The 20122-nt window shown below is 38.4% G+C and overlaps 1 protein-coding gene across 5 annotated transcripts; it reads right to left on the reverse strand.

Moving 5' to 3' along the window:
- Positions 1-630: 630 nt before the first annotated feature.
- inavab (innate immunity activator b) lies at positions 631-18421 on the reverse strand. Of its 5 annotated transcripts, XM_056364772.1 has the most exons (11): positions 18161-18420; positions 11568-11691; positions 8153-8286; positions 6353-6475; positions 5987-6218; positions 5761-5814; positions 5175-5451; positions 4279-4434; positions 3356-4058; positions 2433-2529; positions 631-2304 (listed from the first exon to the last, which is right to left on the reverse strand). In XM_056364772.1, the coding sequence occupies exons 2-10, from the start codon at positions 11620-11622 to the stop codon at positions 2437-2439; spliced, it is 1827 nt and encodes a 608-aa protein (XP_056220747.1). In that variant the 5' UTR covers positions 11623-11691; positions 18161-18420; the 3' UTR covers positions 631-2304; positions 2433-2436. The 5 variants fall into 5 exon arrangements, with proteins under 5 accessions (XP_056220747.1, XP_056220757.1, XP_056220725.1 ...); XM_056364782.1 differs by having other exon boundaries at positions 631-2529; positions 4279-4431; positions 18161-18421; XM_056364750.1 differs by having other exon boundaries at positions 631-2529.
- Between the last annotated feature and the right edge of the window lie 1701 nt (positions 18422-20122).

Consider the following 20122-nt stretch of genomic DNA (forward strand, 5'->3'; position numbering starts at 1 on the left):
ACAGCTTGTTGTGACAGATGGCTGCCTACGCTGATAAAAGACTTACACTTGTGCCATTTTCGTAAAACTGCTCCACACACTGTGAGAGCATGCATAGTGATGGTTTTCTGAAGTAGGGTTCATACACTTTGTACCTCTCACATACAAAACAGTGGGTAGAATCACAGAGACTAATGTAAGGTTTCAGAGCAAAATAATGTCATACAGCACATATTACATGTCAAAGATGTCCTAAAGAGTATGCCATAATATGCTGTTTGAAAATTGTCTGTCTGAAGATTGCATTACAGTTTAAAGTACCAATACATCAAACATTTTCTGAACCCCTTTGCTCTCTGTGAAACCTGTGCCCAAAACAACACATTATAATATAATTACCTCATTTCCCTTAAGCATTTCCCTTTAATAAATAACAACCTTGAAGCACACAACTCTCAGGTGTTACTAATAACATTAATAATGGCTCTGATCTGAAACTACAGCAGCTAAATGGTACTCAGCTGTCATTCAATTTACTGTTCATTCCTGTGCGTTTCCTGCTCTGAAATGTAAAAATGTGTGCGAGGAAAAAGGCCTATAACACTGGAATAACAGGGCAGGATGCGAGTAAATGAAACTCAGCAATTTGCAACATTATTCTTTATTTACTTCCACAGGAGAAACATTTTCACAGATTTTTTTTTTTAAAACAACAATGTAACACATTATTAGGTCCACTTAAACTACAGTAACTGATAAATAGAAGACAGTAAAAAAAAAAAGGCACACGGCACACAAGGTAACATGATTGTGGTCTGTTATATATATATATATATATATATAACTAGACAGTCTTTACTGCTGCTTGATTTTGCAAACTCAGGTCCATGTCTTCTTTCATTTCAAGTCTGACTTTCCATGGGTCCAATGGTGCAAATGACAATAAATTAACACATAAATAGATCACTGAGAGAGACCAGTCACTGTGTAGGTGTAGCCTGAATATGTGGTAATTAAATCTAATTCTTGACAATAAAATCTTATTTGGTTGAGAGACGTAGGTTCTGCTTGTGGTTAGTGTGTAGTGATCTGCTGTCTCAAACACTTTGTGAGACACTGAAGAAGATACAGTTAAAGTTCAGGTCATTTAAATTTATATTTGACACATTAATAGCTGCCAAGCATCAAAACTCTGATCTCGTCTTAATTAGCTACTTTATATCTCATGTGAGTAAATTAGTATCTAGTTTCAACTGGTTGATTAAATCAGTTACAAATTCAAGTTAACTGGCACAGCCACAGACACATGTAAGTATAAAAAAGGACAAAATTGACCCCAAAAGTACACGACAAAGAGGACAAACCTTGGACTTAAATTTAAGCAGCTCAAGTTCATTAACATGGTGACTCTATCAAAGTAACATTACAAACAAAATGTATTTTAAAAAAAGGGATATGTTGCTCATTTACATTATTTTACAATTGATTTATGTCCTTCATAAGACTAGTTGAAAAGCATTTTATTCCCAAACTAACAAACTGCAAAAAGTGAACTTCTCATTCGTGATTTTCTCATATTCAACATTATGCGTTTTTGGCTGCAGATAGCCACATCTAATGCAGCAAGACGTGATAAGACCAAGTTAAGTATACATAAAGCAGTCTACATGACTATTTTACAGTTGTCTGAACAAAATCATAATTCATCTGAGATTAACTTCAGCAATGACCTTGAGTTATTCTTAAAACATTCACATTTGTCATAATCTAACTACAATGGGAAAATTTAGTGGTTATTCTTGTGTAAGACCTCCAGCTATCCTCAACCATTTGTGACTGCTTTACATATGGACAAAACCCTGTATTTAATAACACAAAAATCTGTGGGATGATTATCTCTGATTTTGATTCACTGAATAACCAGTATCGAGCTGGCAGATGATTTCATGGTGTCAGACTTGCACACCTCATTTGCACAGAACAGTCGAAGGTTGAAACAGCACTCACTAATAAAGAGCATTTATCACCTTTTCAATTCATAACATTTACCAAGCAGTAAGTTCAATGCTTAATTTGAAACTGTTATTACAGAGCAATGTACAGAGACTGGATGAAAACAAGAGACAAACTTTACAGTTCTACTCCAAAGCCAATACAGCTGCTCTGAAATCAGCTATACTCAGTGTGACAGAGAGGAGTCGGTTCAACTTTAAAGAAACTTTGAAGGCTGCAGTTTGTGTTGTTGTACTGGATTGAATTTGAATGAATCCTCCCGCTGTATGCCCAAACACAGGCTGGCAGATAAACACGATGATGTGAGCTTTCCTGAAAAAAGTTTGAGGCGTAAACCGTTAATCCAACTTGACTTCCTGACTATTTTGCTTTGGTTTACTAGGAATTGATCCAGTTGCAGCCTTTGAGTGAAAATGTTCAGTTTAGTGTCTGAGTTTCACCTGTTCACACTTGACTTATGTAGTGAGAGCCATCATCTACAACCCAGTGCCCTTGTGTGTCATCTGCAGCTCTTTGGAGAGCCCTTCTTTGGATAACCTAAGGGTCAGCAACAGAAAAGAATCATGAGTCAATCAATCAGTAAAAACAAATAGTCTCAGTGTAATTACACGCAGTTGATTTGGTAATATTCAAAAGTAACTGCAGCTTATACTCATACTCACTTTAAGTAATGGTGGTTTATATCTCTGTATATTTAGCACTTTTCCATTATTGTAAACAAACTAAATCAACAAAAACCCATATCTACTGCATCCAACATTTTCTCTGTGACTTTTTAAGAGACAAGCTTGTATTTAAAAACATGAATGAGACAGAGGAAAAGTGTTTACATGTCTAAGTAAATGGAAACAATGAACAGAAATCTAAATGTGTTATCTGAACTGTGTGTGCAGTGGTGTTAACATGGTATCCCTGAACATTTGCAGTACTGCCTTGATCAATTTAAAGTCAGATTATCACGGTGCATGCAAACCTGCTGTCTGTATCCTTATAAACTTCAAATATTAAAACACAATGCACGTTTCTTATCTATGTGTGTTTAAAATCAATGTCCTTTTCACATCTATTACATACTTAAAAACACCCATCTATCAGGTCTATCGAGAAACCTGAAATAGCATATCCAACTAAATTTAATTCTAAATTTCCCCTCAACTTTTGCATGTAACAATCTGTAATTTCCATGTACTATTAATCTCAGTAAAAAGTCTCTTTGGGCAGCATATTGTGAAGACGTGATGAGAAAAATTGTGACAAATAACACATAAAAATAATTAACTGCTTATCTCTCCCTTTTGCAGTATTTCTGGCTGACAAAGTGTTGGTCATCTTTGCTGCCAGACTGAATGTTTAGTGTGCTTACCTGTTCATGGTACTTTTGATTTTGGAAGCAGGGCGACTCCCGAGCTGACATGTTTTTCACTCTGACTGCTCCCTGTCGGTCAAGAGAACGGGACCTAGGGGATTTCAGCTGACTGCGCCGATGCCAGGACTTGAGCTGTTCATTCACCATTTGTCGTGGGACACCGCTGGAGCAGTAATGTGGGTGTTCCCATAGAGTTGGGGTCGGGGAGAGTCTGATATCAGGAGGTAAAGGCCTCTGTGCTCTCTGGTGGGGCACAGCAGGATCATTATACCAATAGTCATATCTGTTGGAAGGACAGGGAGCCTGCTGGGCGTAATAGCTCCGTGTCACGTCCATATCAGGTGGGCAATACATTTCATTGTAATAGGCTTTGTGGGTAGTGGGGCTGGGCTGGTGCCTGGAATTATGGTAAAAGCCAGTACGTGGGAAGGCTTGAGGTCCATAGCTGCCAACTGGGCTAGAGTGCGGGAATGCAGGCTGATACTGTCTGGGCAAATCACAGTGCAACTCCTGACACGGGGAGCTATTGTAAGATGTAAACGAGTGTTCGGAGTTGCTATCCTCAGAGCTAGCATGGCTTCCATAGTTCACTGTAGGGGGAGTGGTCTCTGGTAAAGTCACTGTGTATTCTGTCAGTCGCCTCCGTGGACCTCTGGTGCGGCCGCGGTCCTTTTCAAATGAAGATTCAGGGTTGGACAACCTGTGCAAATCACAAGAATGTTCTATATCAACTATATCAACAAGGCTACTAAGCAAAGAGACTGAACAACTTCTAATTATGTCCATCTCACAGTCTCTGATTTCTTAAAATAATTGAATGTGTGAAACTAAATGATATCACTGTGACCAGAACTAAATTACATGTACAACAAAGGTTTGCAGCTTCTAACACAAAGCACTGTGGATGTAGGTGTGGTTACCTGAGGGAGAGTTGTCTGTGCACACGCATCTCTGGTGTGGAGGGTGTGCTGTTCGACTGGGTGCGGCTCAGCCTCAGATGGGAAAGTTGCAGTGGCAGAGATGAGTTTGCTAAGCAAGCCTCCAACGGTGGCAACAGTTCAGCTTTGGCTGGACTGCTGAACACACAAATAGGTAGCACGTGAAATATGGTATATTTTGTTTCTCAATTTGTGTTTATATATACACACAAAATAAATAAAATAAATAAATAAATAAAATGCTTAAAATAAAACCAGAAATTGCTCTTTGTTCTTGATGACAAACATCAATGGTGAAAATTACAATGATAATAAATTGAAACAATTTTAACATATTCCAAAGTTACTGTTGTATTACTACCTCTGACATACTGCAGTCTAAACTCATTAGTGATTGAATGTAGATGTGCACAACACTGATCTATTACACTGACTGTTATAGCACCAGTGCAAAAGCAGATGGCAGTGTTGCACATTCATGAACACTCTCTACATTGTGATTTAGGGCAGGAACAATGACAGTGAAGATGAGGCTTAAACTGATGAAGTATTTCAGAAACCATTATTACTGGAAAGAAAAGAAGTGTTTCTTCAATCTGCTCCATGTTGTCTCCACTAACAACAACCGCTACGCACTGGGAACATCAATGAGGTTACACAGCAGCCCAGGTAAACAAATCCACTCGTACCCATGCAGTGTCTATGGACCCACTACAATGAATATAACTGAGCATTATCTTTTTCACCTCCCAGCATCCTTTCAAGATCTGCTTTTCACAAAGCTTACTACCCTCCAAGTACTAAAGGTCACATTTTGCTTCTCCAATACTAAAAAGTCGATGAACAGGAAAGGAGTTGCGATGAATGGCCTGTGTTACCTCGTCTTGATGGAAGAGCGTGATTTCTTGCTCTTCTGGTAAGGTTGGTCCAGACTCGACTCTGTCCACGGGGAGTGTTGGATGGGAGGAGCGTCGAATTCTGGGTTTGAGTCGAGGCTTGGGTGTGGAGACTGACTCGGGGTCAGTGGAGCCACAGACGGAGACATGAAGGAGCCATCTAAGGAGGACTGTGAGGACACAGGGGGAGGCTGGGGAGCATCCGTCTCTACTGAATAGGGGAGTCCTGAGGACGGCTGTGATGACTGGCTTGTCACTTCTAGAAAAAACAGAAATTATACAGTGTATAATATGATTATTCAGTGTCAATACCTGCGTCATGCATCGCCTCAACAGACTTCTTCTGAAACTTTTAGGTAGATACTTTCATGCAGAGAGACTGTGAGCACTGAGGCATTCAAGATAAATACTTACTGGACTCTGCTCACATTGCCCCGCTTTATGGTTAACTGGTCAGCTGACAAATACTATCCAGCTTTCAAAAGTCATAGATTTGCTTTCATCAACATTGGCCTGTAAACAAAAGCTGCTGTTACACTGGTAGAAACTAGGCAAGGCCAAGTCTTACCTTCATCTTGCACTACAGAATCAGACAGGGAGCTGTCATCAGATGTACCCAGATCTGGAAACCAAAACAGAAACAGACTAAATGTTTTGATTCATATGTGAAATATAAAATGACACATGAAAAGTCAAGGACTGCTCTATTAAGATATTATGAAGTGAAAATCAATTTATACCCTGCACTGAAGATTATAGTATAGTATCATCTAGTCCGGCCAGGCGTCTCTCACCTTGTTGTGTAATATTAAAAGCAGGGAGTGGTGATGATTGGCCGTGCTCTAGTCGCAGTTGAAAGGCCGTCTCTTGTAGCTGTTTGAGTTTCTTCTCCTCTCTCTTGCACTGCTTAAAACGGCTCTTTTTAACAGCCTTACTCAGGTGATCCTCCTCGAAGAGCTTGCGCGCTGCCTCAAATATTTTCATCTGAAGAGCCAACTCAGCATCCACTAAACTCAGCTCTGACTCCTGGAAAAAAGGGTGTGACAGGGGAATATATAGAGACAACAATGTTACTCTGGAAACAATCTGTATCCTTGAGCTTTATGCATTGTTGAAAAATAATATTAATCCATTATGCAGTCTTGAAATGCTGCTTGTACCTCTGCTACCCGGGGGATACTTTGTGCATCCAGTTTGAAAGCAGCTCCAATACGTCTGCGAATCTGTGGAGGCTTCTCTCCAGGCAGGAGAGGGTAATCATCTGACAGCTGTCCTGTCAACTCCTAAACAACACAGACAAAAATTCACACACAAAGCAATATTTGGAAATGACTAAAGGCTTATTTTTCACAGTTAATCAATATACAGACATCTTATAAATCAACACTGATAAATCCTATCAGTTTAGTTGTTCAAATAAAGACAAGCACATCTCTCCAGAGTCTATTCAAACATATCTGTGGCAGTTTTGAAATGATGTACAAGTATCTTTGCCCTCCTTACATGTTGAGGCAAACAGGTTCAGGGAATCTGTTGCACAATTCTGTGAGATTTCATTTCACAACACATTCTTTCGGTCTCACTTTCTCACTGTAACACATATCCATGTCCAAATCAAACTCAGGCCATGACAACGCATGTTACTGATTTCATTATGGAACAGACATAAAGAAACTGTCACTTTGAGTCACTCCTAGACAGCCACCTTTACAGACAAAAAAACGTAATAGCAACCGGTGAGTTTACTTGTTCTTTTGTCACTGAGAGAAGGGAGAGGCACCATGTCTCCCATTAGTTCACCTAAGCATGTCCCAACAGGAGTGCCCAGCCCGAGTGTCAACAGGAAAGAATGATCAGTCCTGGGATTTTACCCTGGAGCAACCACGCATGGCAGCAATACTCAAAATGTGAGTGTGTGTCCAGCTCTGAAATGACTTACTGAACCTTAATTTGATAGTTCACAGTACGGAAAGAGAGAGGGGCATAAAAGATTGAAAATGAAAGGGATGACATGTGATAAAAGTCTCATGCTGAATTCAAAACCAGGCTGTTATGGGAGCATTGCTTTGGCCGACCGAACCACCAGTATACCTTTTCAAAAGCTGCGATACATGAAAAAAGAAATCTCACTGCAGCCACATGGCGTGTTCTAATTTCACTACAGACTGTATCTGAAATGAAGGGGATGATGTTTGTATTCTGCTTAATGGTAAAGCCAAAATAATAATGTCACAAAGGAGAGGAGGTTATATTAAAAGACCTGTTGTTTCCTCTCAGTGGAGCTCCTGACTGGATATTAACCACTGTGACATGAAGTCCATGTTGAAGTTAATGCAGACATTTTGGGTCTTTCCTGCACAGACAGACACGGTTTTTAACAACCATCCTGAATCTGCTGTTTAGAGAGTTTTAAAATCTTGTCTTGTACTGGTGTGAAAATTGAGCGCTTAAAAACTGCAACCTATGATTGTGCTGTGATCTGTGCTGGTAATTTGCCAGGTCAAGTGGCCTGTGTGCACTCAATGAAAGGAGATTCAAAATAATCTGAAAATGCAAGTGAGAACTTTAGGCACAAACACCATTTCCTATTTCATGCACATTAGTGTGGACATGGCAGAACACATTTGAAATGTCCCTCTTTCAGGTTACTTTGTTAACTTGCAGTAAAATGTGTCATCACACATCCTGCACTAAACTACCCCACCTATTTAATCCTTTCTAAAAGCTGCTTAATCATCTGCAATATGGCAATATGGTGAGTGCACCTTGTCACAGCTTGCATAATGATGCTACAACTGTCTTGACGTTTACGTTAACTAGGTCTACTAACACGTTTATAAAGATTTTAATGAACGTAGATCATCATGATTTGTTCTGTGATATGCATTTAATGTAATTTTATGCAGCCTCATTAGGTTTTAGTCTGTTGACCTGTTGTTTTGTAGATCACTTTTACTTACAGCTTCACGGATGCAGAGTTTCTTCAGCTCCAGTAAGCAGATCTCCAGTCTGTTTTGGAGATCCTGGTGTTTGAGCTTCATGGCTCGTGTGTGTGTGGTCACATCCTTCGTATGCGTCATTGGGCTGTCACAGCCTGTGTCATGCAACAGGAAAGAAGAAAATGCACTCGTCTGAGATTATGCGACTCAAGTGTGGCTGTTATATATTTCTTCAATCAACACTCAACACACAAGAACATAAGTAGGTGAAGTTAAAGTTAGAAAAGTTGAAGTTAGAAATGACCATATGAAGCCAAGATATGCAGTTGCACATTTCAGTTAAATAAAGATCAGTAAAAGCAAATTAGACCTGCAACTAGTGATTACATTCATCAATTAATTGATCATTTTATTTTGGTTAATTGATTTATTTAGTCTATAAAAGTAATTTAAAATGCAATAATATACAGAGTGCCTATCACAAGTTCCAAGAACCCAAAAAGATGTCTGCTGAGAAGCCTTTTTAGCCTGACGAGTAGTCCAAAACCCCACTGATAATTAATTTACAATGACATAAAACAGAGAAAAGCAGTAAATCCTACCACTTAAGAGGCAATCATACATAGATAAATATATATATATACATATATACAGTACATATATATTGTTTCAGTCACTAATGAATGAATGAATTTGTTAACACTGAAAACAAAAGTTACTTGCAGGAAAAAGCAATATTTTAATATATAAATTCATTGATGCCTGTACATGTACATCATTTTAGGACATATTTTAGCTCATGTTGCTGCAACTATATTTATTTGTTTTACGGTGAATGGTCCCATTTCCTGCTTGACCAATACATTAGTTGTGCAGGTTATAAAATGCCAGTGGTAAAGAAAATAAAAAATACTTAACACTCTCACACTAACACTTAGTTCAGACTGTTTACCATCTTCTTAACCTTGTGTGTTTTAATCTTTATTTTCTAAATGTGTATTTGTTGCCTTATATTCCTCATAATTTTTCCAAGAATGTATATTAACACCATGAACCCCCATATTTTAATTACATTAAGATTAACTCCCGAGGCCACTCTGGCCAACACAATGGTTAAATTCAGTCAGAAGAATTTGTTTTTATCTTTGTTTTCATCAGTCACACTGAAACTGCAGAGTGAGTTTCAAGATCATTGTAATTACAAAAATTGTGTGAGTGTTCGACTGGTGCTGTCTGTAGCCTGGGTGACTAATGACATCAGATTAGACTCAGAGCCGTGGGAGCAGCTTCAGGCAAAATGCATTGAGCACCACATACCTTCAGAGATTATTAACAGAATCCCTGCAGGTACTGACAAACATCTGAGGTGCGACAGGAAAGAAGTGTGACAGCACTACAATGGAGCAAAAAATTCCTCTTCCTACAGGGACAATCCCCCCATTCTTTGTCGATAGACACTTTCTCATTGTATAGGGCAGACGTCACGTGGCTCAATTAGGGCGCAAGGAATGTCAGCGAGGCCATAACTAATCAGTAGACACTACTAGTCGCAGCAAAACACGACTGGCAAAGTTCCTGTTAATTCTATTGTATTTTTACCTCTGCAGAGGAGGTAATATTTTCACCCATTTGTCAGTGGGATTACGCAAAAAGGACAGAACCGATTTGTGCCAAACTTGGTGGAGGGATGGGGCAGGGAAGAACCCATTAAATTTTAGGGCAGATCCAGATCATTTACTAAGAATTTGATTTTTTTTTCTGTGAAGTCTGGTGTACGTTGCTTGATATCAGCCTTGGCAGAGGTCAGACGACCACATTTTGTGACTGCCTTTAATGAAGATGATTGCAGCAATCCTAAAATACCTAAATACAAAGAATAACATATTCAGTAAGGTTGCAATTAAATATTATTTTTGTTATTGAATAATCTGTGAATTATTTTGTGTTTAATTGAGTAATCATTATGTCTAAAATGTCACAAAAAAAGTGCCCCTCACAATTTTCCAAAAGCTAAGTTGACATTTGCTTTGGCCAAACAATCGTCCAAAACCAAAAGACATTTTAGTTTATTATAACTGCAGACTAGGAAAACCAGCAAATTCTCACTACCGAGAATCTGGAACAACATACATTTTAGTATTTTGGCTTAAAAAATTAGACAACCCATCATTTTTTTTAACATCCTCATGTGGTCAAGGATGCAGTGACTAATCTGGCAGCAAGTCACAGTGGACCACATGCAATAGTCCCTGAGCTTTCACATGACAAGTTGTTTTCTTTAACAAAGTAGATGACTTTCGCTTGTTTTCAGCTGGCTGGAAGTACAACCTAAGACAAATTAAATTTGGTGTGTGCTGGAATTGATTTAAGAAAGTAGATTATTATATTGCGGACATGATTGAGACCTCTGCTGCCAAGAGAATCATAACAGCACTTATTTACTCCAGGTAATCTTCTAGGATTGTGTTATGCTCTGAAAGGATGTCATTTTGCTAAATATTATCACAAGTGCGACCTCACTCCAGCCGATAAAAGATGTGAAATGTGTCAGAAGGAAATTTATGTTTTGTCAGATATAAATGATGGTTAGTTAGAAGGAGTGACAGCTCTGTCATGTGACTGGTAACTGAGCCTAAAATAGTCAATAAACCAAATTGTTTGTGACACACCCATTCTGATAATCTTGTGTTTTGTTTGCATATGGGTATACATTGCATTACATTTGTCATAAACAATAATAATCTATGTTTTGAATTAATTGGAGATTTCTTATTTGTCTTCTGTTTGAGGTCATTTGAAAAGCAGGTGCAGCGATAAGATTACCGTAATGTGTGTGCTGAGTTTCAACAATGATTTAGGCTTTCAGCAAAACCCTACTGGCTCAGCGTTTTGTTTTTAAACAAATATGTACTTTAAATCAAGGGTGTTGGTTCTCACACCAATTTGTCAAACTCTTTATTTAGGTTTGAACAGTCAAAGAACATTTTGATAAGAAACTGCTCGAACTTCTGAAATGAGGCTCGACTTAAATCCACTTTTCTGTTTTCACATTAACTAAAGCAATTCAGTAAAGCTGCCCAGTGTTTCTCAGACACATTTGGGCAACCAACCAAAGAAAATCAACAGCCCAGGTTTTTCAGTTTCAGTTCTCATGATGCTGGACATTGTGGCTGATGTAGATTTCTAATGTTTAACATTTACTGCAGTCAAGCAACAAGCCTTGCTGCAATGAGCTACAGTGATTTTATGTAATTACACCCGTTTTGTGGAGCATGTCTGGTCCATCAAGTTGTTTTGTGCTGAGTGGAGAATTTAATTTGAAATTCAGCCTTTATGATCAAATGTAACGGTTATGTTGTAGAGGCATTAGTAGAGACACTTTAGATCATGTGACATATTTCAAAAAGGTCTGAGTGATACATAAAAAGTGTTTTACCTGAATGAAGGATGATGCCACTGTCGGTGTCACTCATCTCTCCGTTGCCTTCCATATCAGTAGATCGACTTCCTGTAGCAGTTCTTCAGTGGAGACAAAGGATAATGTTGATCATCACCATGTCCTGTAAAGTATGATTTCAGTTTTAGGAGCCATCACTATATTATAAGCTTTTTTCAAGTCTACATCAACATGTATTTCACAATCAGTCAAGTCAAGGATATTTTGTTTCATGTGGAGGCCATTTCAATGAATCAATCCTATTGTGAAAGTGACAACGACGGCTGATCATTTGTGACAAAGTTTGATAAACACCAAAATTTCATATCAGGACTGATTCAAACTCTGACAATTCATCCCAGAAAGCAGCACAGTTTGAAGCTCACAGCCTTTTGGGAGTCAAATCACGAGGAAAGGAAACATAAAAAACACACCTGAATGTGTAAGTACGATAACAAGCAACTAGTCATTAGGCTACAAAGAAAAGCAAGTCTAAGTCCAAACAGACGGCCCATGACGTAATCTTGTGACCTGTTGATTCAGTGATTCAAGTGTTACGTGCCTTCTTGACACCACAGTCAGGTGTAGTCATAGTCTCCCACATCATGAGTACACATACATGTTACCAAGTCTAGGGAGTTTCCTGTGACACCATGTTTATTAGTCTTTGATGTCATATCATTCCTGTTATCTCCTTTGGATGAGTGGCTCAGGACACATGAGCCATATATACAACTGGTGTCAAATAAAAACTGTGAGGCTTGTTGGTTCGATTATTAACTATGAGAATACAGGAATGTGGCGGTGGTTGCACTCCAACACACATGGACGTTTGCCTCAGCTAGTGGTAGGAAACTTCTCACCAGTTATTGTTTTTAAGAACAACTAGTTGAGTTTAAGTCATAAGCTACAACAAACAATTACCATGATGTTGTTCGAGCTACAGGGTGACATCCAGGAACATCAGCATCCTGAATATGACATAAACTTGAAACATCCTCCACACATCATATGACTGTGACTGGACAGTTCCCACCTCCCACGGATATCTGACTGCTGTGCTTACAAAACTCAGCACATAGAAACAACACCTCAAATATAAATTATTAACTACTACAACAACTCTTTACCAGGTACAATTTGGAAGGTGTAGATTTGCATGTTAGTCAGTGGGTCAACAAATATCAACTCAGCCACAGGATATTTTATTGTGTATCTACACACTATAAAATTACAAGCAACAGTTATTGTGTGAGGATCACAACAGTGATCACTTGGATGACAGCAAAAATCAGAAACGGCCACAGCTAACAATTTTCATTATTGATTCATCATTGAATATTTTTTTTGATTAATGGACAAATTATATATAAAATGTGAAAATATAGATATACTTTTCACATGTTCCCAGAGCCATATTCAAATAGCCACAAGTATGATGATCTAATATAGTACTTAATATATCAAAGACATGGTGTACTTGAAAAGTTGGGGTGTCGAATCGTATGTCCTGGAGTGTTTTTAGTTTCCCTTAGGGGCTTTATCGTGAGCTAATCACTGAAATCCCCTGAAAATCCTGCGGACTCTCATCCCTCCACCGCACGTCTGGAGTGTTATAGGGAGGGAACGGAAACTACTAAAGTAGTTTGATGCACAGTAGATGTGCAGGATCACCAAGCAGGCCCCCCGCATATTTCTGATTATTGTTGTGTCTGTTGTGTTTTACCTGTATAGAGACATTTCTTTTGCACATTATATTTTGTAACTATTTTCCTTTTTTTTTAATAGATTATTACATCCACTAAAACGATATTTCTAATTACAGGCATTTCTTATGGGAAAGGGTTTTTAAAAAATCAAACACACATACAAAAACAGGAGTTGTCCCTGTTTTGAAGGCGTTAAGAAACAGTGTGGGTAAAACCATGACTGTGTCAATACAAATTATTTTCTCAAAAAATACTATTAACACCATGACAACCATTCCACATTCATCCACATGGATTTAGCCAGAGGATGAATTAAAAAAGGCATACAGAACATGAAACTGCCAGATGGACAACATATGAAAAATCTACTTACTTTATGAGAAACTTGGTAAAAAACTGTAAAAATCTGAAGACTGAAAATTGTCCCTTAGAATTCCCGACTTGAATGGAAATGCACAAAGCCCAAGCTGTGTGGAGTCTGGACAGGAATGAGAGACTCGCCCACTAACAAAGTGGTGCCTGCTGAAGAGGAGTGGCCTTGAACAGAGAGGGCTGAACGCTTGAGTCAGTATCATATAACTCAGCACTCCCGTCTGAGTTTGAAACTGTGTCAACAACAATGGCCAAGACACTGAGAAATTATGCCTCACTTTACTTCCTTATCAGTATACTAATAAATTGGTGGTGGCAACCTGAACGAAGCATCTGTCCCCTTACAAAAGCACTAATGCAATATACAGTATATTTAAAAGAAAAGAAAAAAAAAAAGGAGGAAAAGCATGACAACAATTTTGGTAATTTTTCAAGCAAAAATGAAAAAACTTGTCTCAGTTTTTCAAATATGAAGATTTGCTGCTTTTCTTTGTCAAATAAGATAATAAGATGAATGTCTTTTTGGACCAAAAAAGCAGGTGGTAGGATTTCACCTCCTGCTCTTTTGATGGGCGTTTCTTTTTGAAGAAAGTTCAAACATTTCATACACCGGACAATACATTGATTTGACAGATCAGTCAATAATGAAACTATTCATCAGTTGCTGCTCTGGTCAGTTTATCGACATGATTTTACAACAACAACAAACTTCAGCAGTCAAAGAATCTGTTTAACTATGAGATGTATGGGTGCAGGTATATGGGACATTTTCCAAAATGTCTAAGGTTTAAGCATAAATATATCAAGTCAAACATCATCTCATAGCGCTTTCATCACTGATTACAGATTACTCTATGACTTGGTTGTTAATGACTGTCTCAGTCTTGGATTACTTTTTTCTCACGATGACCACCATAAATCAATGGTAACTACTGTGACAGTTCAGCTCTGCGTGTTCAAAGATCAAATAACTGGCCAGTGCATGACTACTGCCATCTCCTGGCTGTTTAAGACGCAGAGGCAAATGGATAACCAATTAAGAATTTACTAATTCACTATCTTATATTTTCATATAGCTTCTGAAACTTCACCATTTCTCTATCTGTGTCCAGAATGCCTGTACCGAGGCCCTTTTGTGGCCTGACATTTTTGTTTCCGCTAAAAAGAAGGAAACACATGGTGGTGGGATAGTCCTCATGATTTACAGACACCCAGAGGCAGCACCTGCTCTGTAACTGCATGGCTCACATTCATTCTGAATCTCAATATTCATTTTGGCTTTCCAGGAATGTTGGTGCACAGACACTGAAAAAAGGCCCCACAATTCCCAGACACTCAAGAATCAGATCTCAGATGACATGGCACCGAGAGAGAAGCAGCTACAAGACAAAAGCTGAAGATACTTGGTTCTGCTTCTACATTTAGGCTTCACAGTGTGAGCATAAGTGGGAACATTTCACAGATACCAGGCATGTAGACCTGCAACGATCTGTGGATTAATCAATTTGTCGAGCTACATAAAATTAATCTGCAACAACTTTGATAATCAAGTAATCGTTTAGATCAGACTCGAGGCAAAGATTCCAGCTTCTTAAATGTGGATATATCTGTTTTTTCTAGGCTTTGATGAAAGTAAACTGAATATCCTTTTATCTAAAATAAAACAAATAAATTAAATTAAATTACATACTTAAAATTTGTGATTAATTGATTAACTTGATAATGAAAATAATCATTCTTTGCTAGTAAAATATCATATATTGTTGTACTGGCACTTGTACTGGTTACCAGTAAGCTGAAGCAAAGACAGGAAACAAGAAAGACATAATGCCTGGTTGATATTATCCATGAATATTGGCTCATTAACAGATCAGTGTGCATGTTTTAGCAGCCTATAGCAAAATACCAGCCTTGTCACACTACTGCCATATTTATAACTGGAGGGTTTCAGGAGATTTCCACAACCAAGCATGACAGGCTGCAGGCTATTGCATTAAGGGAGTCTCGACCTATGAGGCGCTGCATGTTAGAATTTACTGCAGGACTGTTGAGTTAGACAGCATTAATTTTAGCTATGTGTTCCCAATAAACTGAAAAATGAGTGAAAGTATAAGGAAGGTCTGAAGGGAGGGATAAAACCTACTGCTGACCAGCGCCTGTAAGGTTAATAGAACAAAAGAGCAACAGCAGTAGCACCTTGTGTAAACAAGCTGCACACCAAACAACTTGATAACCTAAAAGTAGATGTAAGGGAAGTGTAGTCATACTGATTAGCAATCTCTTTTGATCATGGGAAAGTACTCCCACTCAAGAGGTCATACCAACACTAATGTCAACAGCAAGAGTGAGCAGTGAAATGAAAAATGCTCACAGACACACCTTAAAATCTATTCAGACACAGAATTGTCAAATGAAACCTCAGAGCTGGAAGGAAATCAGTCATATCACAACCTTCCTCTAGCAATAAAGTACTCAGTATGACCGTGCTGTGAAGTATGTCATGTGTGATGTGACGACTAGTTAAGCAACTTCCCACTACACTCCTGTACAACACAAACACCCATCCAGTGTTAAAGTAGCCAGTTGGTGGATGTCATGGGTAGTTCATATAAACCAGAAGTCCCTCAGAGACAGAGAGAGGGCTTTGTGTAGGCAACCCAGCAGCTGGCATAACAAATTCTTTAAATATTCTTGAGTCCTTTTATAAGTGTACAGCTAGACTACTACTGCCAGCATGTGGAGCCATCAGCTGCCAGGGGATCACACATTTTCCTCTCAATATTTTACAACTTGCCTCTTCCACCAGGTGCTAATGGATCATTTTGCCATAATGATGCTTAAATCAAGGTGGTGTCATTAAAAAGTGCTATAAAGTCGCACTAATGTACTGGAGATCCTGAGGCTTTAAAAGGCAAACAAAGCAGCTCATGGAGCTGCTGGGCTGCCTCCCACCTCTCTCTGCCTGCAGCCAACTTTAAGCTTTGTATTGCCTAAAGGCTCTAATTGAGAATAATAAAGATGTGAAATGAATACTGTGTGTATCTCAAATGAGCAAGCGTGCAGTAGTGGCGAGTCTGATGTGGACCGCTGAATTATAAGTTTGTGCACCACCATATAAATCAAGGCCTATTCTAAACTGAGACCAAGCCCTAGACTGTGGCTGAGACTGAACAAGCTTAAACACATCAAAACCATTTCACAGAGACACATTTATACCTAAAGCTTCTCTTAAGAAGCTTTAAATTCAGATTGTTCCTGATTGCATATATATCTGTATTCTGTTTTAGCTTGTTTGAGCTCCTCATTGAAGCTAGAGATGTTTACAATGAGAGAAATTTTCAAACCCAAAACACTTTTTCATTGTTGCACCAATTCATTTAATAGAAGAATAGACTGAGGCTGTCTGTTTTATACTAATTTAAAATAAAGTTATGCAAGTTTGAACAAAGTTATAATGCACAGCAGGTCAACGCTAAGGGATGTGTATACGGCAGAAATATCTCAATGTGCTGACATTACAAACTGACTAATGAACTTCTGCATTAAAGAAAACCTTTACAAAGATTAAAGAAGATAAGAAAAAAAATATTATCGTAGGTTTCCCATATGTCTCCTATTTACCATTTTGTAAATTATCTGTCAACTGCATAAGATACACTATGGGTATACTGTTCAACTATATATAACAGTGCTGAATGTGAATGCAAGCAAGAGAGCATCAAAAATCCCCTACAACTTGAGTTTCATAGTTCCTCTCAGATATGATTTCTTTCAAGTGCTGTGCTTTTCTGTTGAAAGAGGATGTTGCAAGCTCATTACTTCTCTGCTGGTCAGTGCAGTCAGGTATCTTTATACAGTTTATAGTACCTTTAGACTTTGGTTTGACACATGTCGACAAAGAAAACAGAGACTGTCCTTGAAACCCAAGCTTATTATGGAAAGAAAGAATAAACTCACAGTTCAGTGTTGATATTGATAGACTACCTGAAAAATCTTTTGTTTCATTGTTTTTATCCCCATGTTAAAGTTAAAAGTAATGGGGAAAGCTATGATGGATATAACCTACCAAGAATGACATAAATGCAATGTACATCTGAATACTGTAGATATGCCACTGCAGGTAGATTTACACAATACAGAAAAATGGTAGGTTTCACCAAAATCTGGACCAGCTTAGGAGGTGAACTATATGACAAGTAAAACATCTCTTAGAGGTAGTAACAAAACAAAAAAACAGTGACTAAATAAAGAAGTATTGTGGTATTTCTTCACCCCTTTCATCCACCCGCTCAGTCAGCTTCATAAAGCTGCTGGGCCTCAACTTTCAGGAGTTTAGCAAACTTTAAACTCGCTTTAGTGGTAAGCCTTTCCCAAAACTTTCACTCTGTGGTTGCAGTTACTTATTTTCAAAGGAACAGTAAGTTCAATAGCACTAAATAGCCAACCCCTCTGCGCACATGCACACAAAGTTTGTTAAACAAAACTTAAAATGCCAATTCTTTTTGCTCTTACCTTAGTAGCTAGTTAGCCAGCTAGCATCGTGCCTCATCTGCATCCATACAGTCTGAGCTCCATTGGCTCTGCCAGATTTCAGCTGGAAGTTTATTTCTTGTTACATTGACAAAGGAGCTGAAGAAGACAACACTTAACAGCTGAGTTACGTCTCTATGGCCTAAACGAGTGGACTAGAGGAAGAGCAAACATTAAAACTCGCGTTTTAAAGCGCAAACTAAACTTTTGCTGGAGAGGGTATCTTTTCAGCTCAATAAAGTAAAGCAATGCTGTGGTGCGTTAAGGTGCCGTCGAAAACACGAACTTCCTAACAACAGCAAGAGTTTACCATGGTAACCGCGTTTCCGACACGCGATTTATAAACAGGTATACTTATTAAGTCGGGTTATGAAAGTTGACAACATCATGATTAAAGTGGTCAATACAAGTCAATTTGTCCATTTAATGAATTCATCTCGGTGTTGTTTTAGACTCATGTCTTACTTGTATTTCTCCACTCTGTTATCTTGCTGTTATGAATTTTGCCAATGTATTAACTGACTGATAGGGTAAAACAATAGCCACCATGTGAAACAATCCTTGCAGGGCTCATTGTGTTTTTATTGTCATTTAGAGGCACGTGAAAGACTTTCAAGTTACATTTGTCACCGTAGTCACAGAAGTTACGAGCTTAGTATGGGCTTGTGAATGCTGCAGAGATCATCCACTTCTCCAGAGCTGTGTGGGCGGTTTACGGGCAGAGATGATGCAGGTACGTCTGAGCTGCCTGTTTGCTGGTTTTCTGGTTATTTCACAATATTTGACGTCAAGCACTTTCTCTAACGTGGCCAAGGTTTTTTTTTATACATATATCTGAAGAGGACAGCATGTTTTTAGTAGCCCAGATTTGCACTGTGTCCTTTTAGTTTCAGACACTAGAGGTCAGCACTGCGTTACATCGCCTCCAGTAATCCAGTAACTCCCCCCCCCCCCCCCCCCCAACACATCAGGGAGCAAAACACCTTGTCTCTTAAATTGTGTCAGTAGTTAAAGAAAATGAAAGAATTATTATCTCACTTTGACTAAAGAAATAAAAAAAACATGAATAAATTGTAGCTTACTTGCTCACTAAAATGATAAGGGATCCAACAGTGTAAACTTACCACCAAAAGCAAAACATACATTTTCTCAGAATTCAAAGGGCAATAATATCCTTTTAAAACCTCAATAATCACGAATAACTAAACCACACTTCTGTCCTAAAAATCAAATGTAAGTAGAAATAAAGCTATTATCTTGACAAAGTGAAGCAGGCACAAATCTGGGTCGCTTGTTATTTGTGTTACAGATCTACAGGTACATGATAACAACATATATTTTCAAAGCGTCTGACAAGCTAATGACCCCTAGTCTGTCATCTATGCATCACATCACTATAAAAAGAGATCTGATATAGAAACGTCACCAAACATGACTTTAAAAAAACGATTGACACTCATTATAAGAGACAAATTACTCACATCTACGGTACAAATACAAACAACCCCAGGCCACTCACTCACATAGACATGTTTGCTATGGCAGTCAGTTTAGTCGGTTTGGGAGAGCTGTGCATGTTGAACATGCATGAAACAGTTTCATTAAAATCACATAATGTTCTGAGAGACTGTTGGATACCTCTCAGGTTTAAACATTCTTCTACATTTCTGATTGACAGAGGATGAAGTCATTGTGTAATGGTAAACAAGGTCCATTTTCATATCAGTACTTCCCTTTTTACTATGGCTTGGACCTATTATCGTAAAACCTAAGGCTAACATTAAATCCTATCTCTCTCAGTGTTTGTTTTTTTTCAAAAATTCTGAAGTTCTAAAGATCTTTGTCATCTTTGGCAGCTTTAGTTGTAGAGGGAACTGTGCAATGGTTCACCAACATGTGACATTTGTGTCCAGATGGGGAAGTTTCAGTAGAAACCAAAGTCAT

Source organism: Seriola aureovittata, chromosome 2 (genome assembly GCF_021018895.1).
Source record: "Seriola aureovittata isolate HTS-2021-v1 ecotype China chromosome 2, ASM2101889v1, whole genome shotgun sequence".
Classification (NCBI taxonomy): Eukaryota; Metazoa; Chordata; class Actinopteri; order Carangiformes; family Carangidae; genus Seriola; species Seriola aureovittata.